Consider the following 11,673-nt stretch of genomic DNA (forward strand, 5'->3'; position numbering starts at 1 on the left):
TTTTTATATCCAGGGATGTTCAATTCTATGAACACAAGTTTCCTCTAAAAGGGGGCAAAACTGAAGCTGAGGCATTGTTCAATCCTGTGTTGCCTTCAATACCAATCTCTACTGAAATCAGTACATCACCTCTGGTGGATAGAAGAGAAATTGATGACCAAGTTGCAGAAAGAACTGAGAGTATCAGGACTGAAAGCTTGGGATTATTTGACACCTCAATCCATGAACCAAATAATGACACATCAAATAGTACCATTCTAGAAGATGAATCTGATGAAGCAAGTAGTCCAACACAGATAGACAGATGCCAGATAGAACCAAGAAGATCAGAAAGAATAAGGCAAGTGCCTACAAAACTGCAAGATTATTACTGCCAGACAATGATTCTAGACAAAAATATGTCATCTCCTCACTCCCTTGACAAAGTCATATCATATGACTGCTTGCCCCTCAACTACAAACTGTGTGCATCCTCTATTCTTTCATCACAGGAACCACAGTCATATAAGGAGGCAGTCCAGCATGAATCATGGAGAAATGCCATGAAAAGTGAAATGGATGCTTTGATTGCAAATAACACTTGGATTCTCACAGACTTACCTTTAGGCAAAACTCCTATTGGATGCAAGCGGGTATACAAGGTGAAGCATAAAGCAGATGGCTATGTGGAAAGATACAAAGCTAGATTGGTGGCTAAAGGGTATACCCAACAACTAGGGGTAGATTACATTGAAAGATTCTCCCCTGTGGCTAGGATGACTACCATTAGAACATTCCTAGCTGTGGCCATTGCAAAAGGGTGGGAAATTCAGCAACTAGATATAAACAATGCATTCCTACATGGGGATCTTGAAGAGGAAGTCTATATGGTCCTACCCCCTGGATATCAGATTGAGAACAAGAACAAGGTTTGCAGGTTATTGAGGTGTCTTTATGGCCTAAAGCAGGCTAGTAGACAATGGAATGCCAAGCTAACAACAGCCTTGCAAGACAATGGGTTTAAACAATCAGCAGCTGACCCATCTTTGTTCACTAAAGCTTCAGACAAGTCTTTAATGGCTCTCTTAATCTATGTTGATGATATTCTAGTTGCAGGTTCTAATTCTCAACAGATAAACAACTTGAAAGAGTTTCTGGACAAGACTTTTAAGATAAAAGATCTTGGTCATATAAACTACTTCTTGGGGCTTGAGGCTTTCAGAACTGACAATGGTCTCAACCTATGCCAAAGAAAATACACCTTGGAAATCTTGAAAGAGAGTGGTTTCCTAGGGGCAAAGCCAGTTCATACTCCCATCAGTGCAGGGCAGAAGCTTAGCAACTTTGAAGGAACTCTCCTTGACAAACCAGAAGTATATAGAAGACTGGTTGGAAAATTGTTATACCTAACAAACACAAGGCCAGATATCACTTATGCTGTGCAGCAATTGAGCCAGTTTGTTGATAATCCTAGGGATACCCATCTTATGGCTGCTCATAGGGTACTTAGATACCTGAAAGGATCCCCAGGGAAGGGGTTATTCTACCCAGCTAATTCTGCTATTAAATTACAGGGATTCTCTGATTCAGATTGGGCCACCTGTGCAGATTCTAGAAAGTCTATAACTGGATTTTGCATCTATCTTGGGCAGTCATTGATCTCATGGAAGACTAAGAAGCAGGTCACTGTGTCAAGATCATCCTCTGAAGCTGAATATAGAGCTCTAGCATCCACAGTCTGTGAAATACAATGGCTTCTATACCTGTTAGATGATCTAAAAGTTAAGCCCAACAGTCCCACTACTCTTTTCTGTGACAGCCAATCTGCAATAGCAATAGGGGAAAATCATGTCTTCCATGAGAGGACCAAACATATTGAAATAGACTGCCATGTTGTCAAGCAAAAGGTCCATGAAAAGGTGATAAAACTTATGTCTATATCCTCACAAAAACAAGTAGCTGATGGCTTCACAAAAGGACTACCAAGGCTGCTGTTTGATGCTTTCCACTCTAAGCTGGGCCTTCACGACATTCATGCTCCAGCTTACCGGGGGGGGGGGGGGGGGGGGGGGGGGGTGATAAAATAGACATCAAAGTCTTTTTTTCTGTTAACCAAACTGCCAAGGGCTTTCTTGTATTTTCTCATCTTATAACTACTTTTGGTAGTTATCGTGTAACAGTGTATATAACTAGTTTCTTCTTTCTTGGAAGAACAGTTTTTAGCTTTGCTTGTAATCTTCACGTTTCCAGTTCAATGCATTCAGCTCTCCCTTTTCCAGTTAACTCATCCAACATTGATTCACTCCATACTTGAGTTCTCAACACAGGGACGGAGCCAGGACAGAATAGTGAGGGGGCCAACTACGATTGAAGTACTAAATCAAATACATTGGTATCCCGTTAACATATCTCGAAATAATCATTACATTACAAATTCAATAAAGTTTAGAATAAATCATTTATAATTGAATCTATATTAAATTATTTTGCAATATGCTTTTCAATGCACATTGCTTTGTACGGTTGAAAGAATGAAAACATTCATGAATGTTTTAAAAGACTATTGATTATTTCTTGAAAAACCCTCTTCACAACATAACATAATAGCAATTGTTTTCTCAAATACATATACTACACAATTGTTACATTATTATGCATTTTAAATTAAATACAAAATTTATCACACAACCACAAATTTACATAATTGACCAAACAAATGTACCTTGATATCCATGATTTAGAATCAAACAAAACAATTATTTAAGATAAACAATAGAATATGAAACAAAAATTAACCAAACAAGTAGTTAGGAAAAAAAAAACAAAAAAAAAAATAAAACAAAAATTAACTTGAAAAATATGCATAGATTTTGTTAATGACAAATTATCTTATTATAACATATATGCCGCATATATGCATGGTTCTAGAGAGAGAAACTAGTAAGTGGTTAAATGAGGTTTAATTTGAATGTGAGTCAACAATATAGAGAATACATAATTTGAAATATGAGAGAACTGAAAAAGTTGAGAAGATGAAGAAATTTATAACTTTACCGGTAAGATTAATTAAGTGGAGGGGGGCCAAATATTTTTAAAAAACAATAAAATTTTAAAATTCTATATAATATTTTTAAAAATAATTTAATACATATATAATATTAAAAAGAATTTGGGGTGGGGGAGGGGGGCCAACCCCCTAAGCATGCACTTGCCTCCGTCCCTGCCTTAGTTCATTTAATTAGGAATGTGTTGGCAAGACCTTGTGGTTTAATGATACTCAGGTTGGACTTTCAAATTGGAGGTTATGAGTTTGAGTTTTAGTGGATGCAGTATGTTGAGAAATTAGTTATGAACAGATACTGCATTGTAATAGAGTTAGTAGTATTCAAAAAAAAATAGGAATGTGTTAAATTTATGTTTGGTTAATATTAGGGAAAAGTATCTTTTCAATTATTATTTATTTTAATAACCTAAATATATACATATGTTTAGAAAAAATGACGTGTTTAACCCTTGAATTGTTTCATACTAGTTTACCAAGTTCTTGTATTATGAGTAAATACCTAAAATGGTCCCTCGACTATAGCTAAATTCACAAATTGGTCTTCGACTTTCAATTTCAACCAATTAAGTCCTTAACTTTGCAATTTTAACACGATTTGATCCTCCGTCTATTTGACCATTTGTTGATTGTGATTTTTGAAGATATATATGTAATTTCATGGTCCATCGTCGATTTTTTAAGGTTCCGGTTGCATTTTTAGACTGCACTCTAGTTGAGTTCTTACCAGAGCGAAGAATACGACGTGTTTTCGAAACGGTGCAACGTCATCCTGGAGGCCTCCATGTGCTCGACGAGAGTTGCAGGTTCTTCTGGAGATTGTCGATGACGGCGCAGCCGCCGGCGATGATGCAGAATCGAGGCGAATGATGCAGAATCGTGAAATTACATATATATCCTCAAAGATCACGGTCAACAAATTGTCAAATAGACGGATGACCAAATTGTGTTAAAATTACAAAGTTAAGGACTTAATTGGTTGAAATTGAAAGTCGATGACCAATTTGTGAATTTAGCTATAGTCGAGGGATCATTTTGGGTATTTACTCTTGTATTATTTCCATAAGGACTTTTCATCTTTCAATTACTTTAGTTACTCTTTTCACTTATGATGGGATGAAACCATTACAACATAAAAGAAGTTTTATAAAACTTACAGAAAATGACATTTTTGATCATTAAATTCTTCCTACGATCATTTTTTACCCTTTAATTATTATTTTGTTAACTCTTTTCACTTATAGACATTTATTTTTTTATGAAATTTCAATTCTATTTTTCTTCAAATATTTTTCAACGAACCAAACGCGCCGTTAGCGTCATATAAAAGTGACCTAATTTAGCTATTCCCGCAAACCTAAGCTGATTGAAGTTGGAGATAATGAGATATATTGTGTGGTGACGAGGATATGAGGGTAGTCCCAACTTCCAACCAAATATAGGATGTAAAAATAGATGGTTGAACAGCAGCTTAATTTTAATTTTACGGTTTAAGTTTTGAGAAATATACTTGCTGGTGTAGTTTCTTTTTTCCAAATCATTCTCTACTTCTCTCAAAAAGTTGAATCCTCAATCCCAATGACTCATCACACCCCGATTCGACAGAATATTTAGGAGGATGTAAATCACGGTGACTCAATAGCTCAACGAGCAGATAAGACTAAATCCATTTTGGACATAATTCTCACACTACTGAAGTTCAAACCTTGGTCTCTTCTTCCAAATCATTCTCTATTGTATAGTATGTACTGCACAATGACAATTGAGAACCAAAAGTAGAAACATTCTTGCGTAAGGCATAAAGTCTTAACCGCCCATTTATTTAGGTAAACAAAAATGATAAAAGGTTACCTAGACAAAAAATTATCACTAAAATCTTTCACCAATCTGACGTAATAATAAAATTCCTTTTATATATTAATTAATTATTATGAATTGACTGACCTTACCACACATTAAAAAAAATAAAGAAATAAGAATCAAATAGGTCATTGAACTGCACACAATAATGCAATTAGATCACTGAACCTAAAAAAAACTTACAATTGGATCCCTAAACTAACCAATTTTACACAATTCCTCCCATTTACAGTTTTCAACAGGCAACCCAAATTAAATTATCTTTTAAAAAAATAAATTTTAAAAAATATTTATTGAAAAAAAAAAACAAAAAAAAACTTCCAGCCAGAAATGAAGAAACCTTCTTCAACTTCGGCTAGTTTCTTAGTCTCCATAAGAAACAAGATATGAACTAAACAACTATATTTTCAAACAAAATGTTCCCATTTCTAATTGTCCTATTGAATTCTATCTATTGTGCATGTGTCCCATTTCTTTCTTCTAAAATGGGCATGTCTCTCATAGGCTATTGAGAAATTAATGGACTGGAATTCACTTGAGCAAAAGTTCAGTAAACATTTTGTGTCTATATTGACCACTAAAGTGCTAATTGCAACAAAAAATTGTCACTACAAAGTGAATAAGCATGGTAAATGAAATATTATAACTACTTGTTCCTAGGCCTTGTTGATCTCACGTATGCCCAATCAAACATAGGAACCACCTGCACCAGAATATGAACCAATAATTCACAGCTCCATATTTCTGAGGCTGTCTACAAACTCCAAGGCTTACAATTATCTTCTAATTGACAATGTAGTGAGGGCATATCTAGTTAAAGAATTGCTCTTCTACTTGTTCTAATGATTGACTCACTATACTTCTACTCATTCTTTGCTTCGTTTAGGGGAAACTTACCTTAATTAATATCCCATAGCTCTACTGAGTTGATAAAAACACAAGGATTTCAAAGTTTGCATTACAGTCTCAAGTTGAAAATAACACAAAAGGGGGCAAATATTTGTGCGGAGCTCATACTTCAAAATCAAGGATATGATTAGAGTGTACAACGTTGTAAAACCAAATACTAGCTCCTAACGATGCACAGATAAGCTAACAGTAAAAGACATAAAACACAACCACCAAAAGACATTACTGTTGGCGGGCTTCGACTTTCTTCTTCTGCCAGAGCCTATCAAGACCACTGTCTGCATCTCCCTGCAAGACAAATTCAAGCATTTCATTAGGCTAGAATTTTTTAGGGATGTATTAGGCATAAATAACACAATCACATTCAAAGAGCTATTAGATAACTTAATAGACATGGAGTCTGAATTTCGTTAAGTGCTATTTAACACTTTGTGCATAATAGTATAACAAACCGATCAAGAATAAATACAGTACATAACAAAAATTCAAATAGTCAAAGGCCACCACAACTTCTAACGCCTCAGTACTTGAAGATTACCTCATCAAAGTTAAAAGAATATCCAGCATGCTTCATAAAATGAACACAGAGAAAAAGAACGCAGCACATGCACCAACAAACAACTATCAAGAAATTTGAGTGTAAAAAATGCAGTGATGCAGAGATGAAGGCTTGGTATGCATCTAGTCTAGGGTATTATAGCAAAGTTGTGCGAAATATCAACCAACAAAATATAACGACTAACACAAGGGAATATTGATTACATGACATCCTTAAATTTCATGAGAGGAAATGCCTTCACAATTGTGAGAGTGTAGTTATAATGGAAAATTACAGCACCAGGCTCCTATAAATGATAGCATCAGACTCCTCATAAATGCTACTAAACACCCAACAATTATTTTGTCAAGCAAACTTGAAGAGAAAGAAATTAGAGTGTCACCCACTTTATAAATTACAGAATAACAAAAATTCAACATCAACTTGCCTGCGCACGAATAAATCCACACAAAGCAAAAGTGGTGTACTTTCCATCATATACGCCATTCTCATTCAAATGACCAACATTTATCTGGACAGATGCATGATCCTTAGAAGTGATCAGCCTATTTGTGGCCGAGCTGCATTGACACAAAATATTGTTAACTTGTGCACATGACATAATCAGCCACAAGTAGTTACCCCCTTTTCTCACATTTTCTTATGTTTAATATCATGATATGTCAGTCAAAACAGAACATATGAATCCAATCAAAAAGAGGTGAGAGATAAATACCACTTCCTCGGGATATAGAGATCCATATTTTGTCCCTCATCGTTCTGCATCTTAGCAACGTGATTTGAAACAAGCAAAACTTAAAAGGTTAAAGCACCTGAGTACAGCAACAAACAATTACTGTTAGTAGAAGAGCAAACAAGTATTCCCCTTCTAATTAAGGAGTTTGAATTCAGTTTCAGATAATTTACTTTGATATATAAATACAAACCTAATGCACTAATACCACAGATTCCATATTTTCCTCAATTTTGAAAAAAGTATTGCAATATTTCGTACCCAATTTATATAATCAAAGTGTCTATTCCCCTAAAATTAAAAGCTTTTAAGCTCTTGAACTGCACAAATTCAAAGCTTAAGCTTTATTATAAATCATTCTTAAGAACCTACTTTAACATAACCAATTCAGCTAATTCCAAGTTAACCACTGAGCTCCAAACACTGAAACTAATTTGTCCTTTTCACCAAAGCTAACTAATCACCAAACCTAAGCATTTTGAAAACAGAAAACTTCTAACTTGTATAATATTACATATCATTAGAGATAATAAGGCTTATCAATTTCTTATATATTGTACTGCATCTTTCACAAATCACAATCACATTTGGGCCAATTGAACAAAATAAGAAGACATGCCCAAAACCATATATTTTAGTCGAGTGGAGATTAATTGGCAAGTAATAAGCGAATATAAATCGATTTTCATGCCTTAGATCAAAACGCAAAATGAAAAACACATAAACCTAACTAGTAGATCACCGTTTGATAACAATTGCCTGCGGATGGATATGTCATTGAAGAACATAAAGACTAAAAAGCACACGCGTGAATATATGATAGATATAGAGAGAGAAAGTACCGTGGACGGGAGCGAGAACTGCGAAGAAGATGGCGAAGATGCGACTGAGAAGAAAGAGTGGAGGCGCTATGTTGGTTTATATTCGTTGCACAGCCAAAACCCTATTGCGCTAAATCAGAAGGTTTATGGACTAAAATGACCCAGGTTTTGAGCATTGTGCCCCGACATTTTAACTTTGTATTTTTTATTTTACTAGTATTTCTGTCCGTGCAATGCACAAAATAGATTTGTTGTAATATATTAAGAATATTTGAATTAATATATAATTTTTAAAATTAGAAGTTATAATAATATATTAATTGCCTTAATAAGTTATAATAATATTGTTAAATTGAAATAATTAAAAATAATGTGTTCACAGTACAAAAGTTTTTATAATTAACTATTAATTTTTATTGTCTAATACAAATTGTCAATTATTAATATTATCTATGGTAAATTATTGTATACCATGTAATATTAAAATTATTAGGTATTATTTTTATAATTGAGGTATAATATTATTAAATCAAAATTGTTTAAAATATATAGATCCACATTAAGAAAAACCTTATTAATTTCATATATTAAAATTATATATTTATATTAAAAGTGAAGTTATAAATAACTATGTTTCAATAAGTTTAGTTATTCCCTAAGTTATATATGGTTAATGAATTTTTTCCTATATTAGATAATACTTATATATGATTTACCCGTATTAACCATCACTATATTAGATTAATATATAATTATGTTTATATAATATATTATTAAATCTAAACATATGGTTAATATTTACTCAATATTATTTTAAAGGTATTATAATTATAAATTTAGAATTATAACTTTTGTATATGAAAAATATAGAAACTTGAATAGCTTAAATCACAATTATTAAAAATAATGTGCCTGCAATACAAAATAAACTATATTTACTTTAATAATTAATTATTATTAATATAATTGTGTAATATAAATTTACAATTATTAATAATTACTAGTATTTCCACCCGTGCGATACATGGAATGAATTTGTTGTAATATGTTAAGAATATTTGGATCGATATATAATTATTTAAATTAGAACATTAAATATTATATAGTGAAATTAAAGATATATATGGTTAGGTTTGTTTATGTGTTTTGATGTTATCATTGCTTGAATTTGAGCAAATAATTGCTAAAATTAATAGTTAATGTGTACATGTACGCATGCGGTGCTGTAACTTTAGATATTTTATTTATCAGTGTTTAGTATTTTTATAAATTAGGCAAATGTGCTAGTTCTCTAGAAACTCAGTTATAGAAATGAATTGTTATCCTAATTCATTTGTATGGAAGATATATTTGTTGTTTAGGTATATATAGCAATTTTATCATTTTTAAAAAATATAATATCACCAATTGTATTTACTTTTTTTTTATTATTATCTTTTTGGGGAAAAAATGAGGGGATAATCCAGAATCATTAGTTGATTCTCACTATGTTGCTATGACCCAAGAGGCCAAGTTCATCCTCTCGCACAAATCTTTCCATGAAGCTAGTGACATTCTCATAGTATCTCGTCACTTTGTCATCATCCAAGGCATGTTTAGCAATGGAGTCATCAACCTTGTTTTGCTCCCTCGGGATGTGATCTAACTCAATCTAACTCTTAGTTTCCAAATGAAACTCCAATCCTCCTTGTCGTTCATCTCACTATCGCCTTGCAAAATGTTGTACGTTGAGCTAGTGGTGAACTGTCCACTCTCGTACCGTTTACACTCCAGCCCAGAGTATCTTGTTTGCTAGCGTCGTTAAGGATTACCTTCCCCATGAGTTGTCTTCGTTTAGCATGATGGAGACCAATATCAATTCGGTCCCATTTCCAGTGTCCCATGCATCAGCCACTGTCATTGCCTCATCGCCTCTGTTCATGGGACCAACTAACCAATCTCTAATAGGAAAGTCTCCGAGCCAACGATCAATCCAGAAGAGCGTATTTCTGCCATTCCTAACCACTTTCACCGCACCCTTCTCAAGGACATGGGCTGCGGCACATATACCTTTCCAGGCATTCGAATCAGACGTTCTTCTCTTCATGTGTCCAATGCAAGCCCCAGCCTTCATATATTTGTTGGTCAGGACCTGAGCCCAGGTTTTGTCATTCTCTTTGAGGGTTCTCCATCCTAGTTTTGCTAGGAGGGAGATATTCATCCTTCGCATAGATTTCAGGCCGAGCCCTCCCTCGTTCTTGGAATGGATCACTGTCTCCCAATTGACCAAACTAGTCTTCCTAGTTTGCCCATCGCCACCCCATAGAAAGTTTCTAGTCATCTTGTCGATGTCATCGCTAACCCCTTTGGGGATGAGCATGGACTGCATGGCGTAGGTAGGTATCACGTTGAGGACTGACTGAGTAAGCACCTGCCTTCCCGCTAGGCTAAGGAACCGGGTTTTCCAACCCTCTAGTTTGCTACGAACTCTGTCCAAAATGCCTTTGCAATGATCTCTCGTGATTCGCCCATGCAAGGACGGGACTCCCAAGTACCTTCCTAAGTCATCGGTCGTGGGCATGCCAGCAATAGTCGTGAGTTTATCCACTATTTCCCTGCAAACATTTTTAGAAAAGAAGATGTTAGACTTAGATTTATTAACCTTTTGACCTGAGATCTTACACAATTTCTCCAAGCAATCCATGATGACTGTGTGCATTTGGTCCTCCTTGGCTTTTGAGAAAAGGACCATATCATCAGCGAAGAACATGTGAGAGATGCTCGGACCATCATTGGATGCCAAGACTCCTCTCCATCGGCCTTGAGAAACAGCTTCGGTGATAATGTGACCCAGTCTCTCAATGCAAAGAACGAAAAGGTACGGGGACATCAGATCTCTTTTTCGGACCCCCCCGCTCTGGTTTGAACTTATCCAGATTCCTCCCTTCCCACAGAATGGACATCCAAGAGGTTCAACACAATTCATATTGTTCCTGGTCCAAGCATGATTAAAACCGATATACTGGATGGTGTCACGGATGAAGTTACAATCAAGACGATCATAGACCTTCTCAAGATTGATTTTAAGAACATGTAACCGGGATGACGCTTGTCCGTGCGAATCGTGTGAAGGACTTCTTGATAAATTACAATATTGTCCGTAATCTAACGCTCGGCACAAAACTGCTTTGATTGGGGCAAGTCAGCTCCGGCATAACTCTCTTAAGCCTGTTCGTCATAACTTTAGTAATAAGCTTATATGCCATGTTGCAAAGGCTTATAGGCCTTAATTGAGTAACATTTTCCGGGCTTGGAACTTTTGGTATGAGAACTATATTTGTGTCATTCAAACCGTCTGGAATATTACCATTATTAAAGAACTCGTGAACCAGCTTGTGTAAGCTATCCCCCACGACTTCCCAAGAATTCTGATAAAATAACGCATTAAAACCGTCCGAGCTTGGGGCTTTGATCAGGAACATGTCAAAAAGAGCCTATTTAACCTCAGCCTTTGTGACATCCTTAAAATATAAAATTTTCACATGTTTAGGGGTTAAAAAAATATTTTAAAAATATTTTTATTTTAAAAATATTTTTTAGCAACCCAAACACTCCCTTAGTCCCCCATCAAAATGTGATAAAGTAAAGTCATTTTATTAAGAAAATTAAAACTAATTAAAATAAATCTCATCATGCTATATTTATTTGTAACTGTATATTAATTTCATTTTGAAATCATTGATTCACATATTTGAATTGGTTATTTTTTCTT

General features: G+C 34.7%; 1 protein-coding gene across 2 annotated transcripts; it reads right to left on the bottom strand.

Annotated features, from left to right (window-relative positions):
* Positions 1-5,806: 5,806 nt before the first annotated feature.
* Positions 5,807-8,103, bottom strand: LOC109155315 (40S ribosomal protein S21-like). 2 transcript variants are annotated; one of them, XM_019303000.1, is made up of 5 exons: positions 7,944-8,056; positions 7,363-7,421; positions 7,084-7,180; positions 6,796-6,928; positions 5,807-6,097 (listed from the first exon to the last, which is right to left on the bottom strand). In XM_019303000.1, the coding sequence occupies exons 3-5, from the start codon at positions 7,131-7,133 to the stop codon at positions 6,032-6,034; spliced, it is 249 nt and encodes an 82-aa protein (XP_019158545.1). In that variant the 5' UTR covers positions 7,134-7,180; positions 7,363-7,421; positions 7,944-8,056; the 3' UTR covers positions 5,807-6,031. The 2 variants fall into 2 exon arrangements, with proteins under 2 accessions (XP_019158545.1, XP_019158544.1); XM_019302999.1 differs by lacking the exon at positions 7,363-7,421 and having other exon boundaries at positions 7,944-8,103.
* Between the last annotated feature and the right edge of the window lie 3,570 nt (positions 8,104-11,673).

The sequence above is a fragment of the Ipomoea nil genome, unplaced genomic scaffold, assembly GCF_001879475.1.
Source record: "Ipomoea nil cultivar Tokyo-kokei standard unplaced genomic scaffold, Asagao_1.1 scaffold2701, whole genome shotgun sequence".
In the NCBI taxonomy this organism is placed as follows: domain Eukaryota; kingdom Viridiplantae; phylum Streptophyta; class Magnoliopsida; order Solanales; family Convolvulaceae; genus Ipomoea; species Ipomoea nil.

What these genes read in the sequence shown, in the direction of transcription:
- LOC109155315 (XM_019302999.1), bottom strand. Translation starts at nt 7,133, where the DNA reads ATGCAGAACGATGAGGGACAAAATATGGATCTCTATATCCCGAGGAAG. An exon ending in CTCTATATCCCGAGGAAGTG is followed by an intron (nt 6,929 to 7,083) that starts GTATTTATCTCT and finishes GTGTCAATGCAG; the next exon opens with CTCGGCCACAAATAGGCTGA. An exon ending in GTGGATTTATTCGTGCGCAG is followed by an intron (nt 6,098 to 6,795) that starts GCAAGTTGATGT and finishes TTTGTCTTGCAG; the next exon opens with GGAGATGCAGACAGTGGTCT.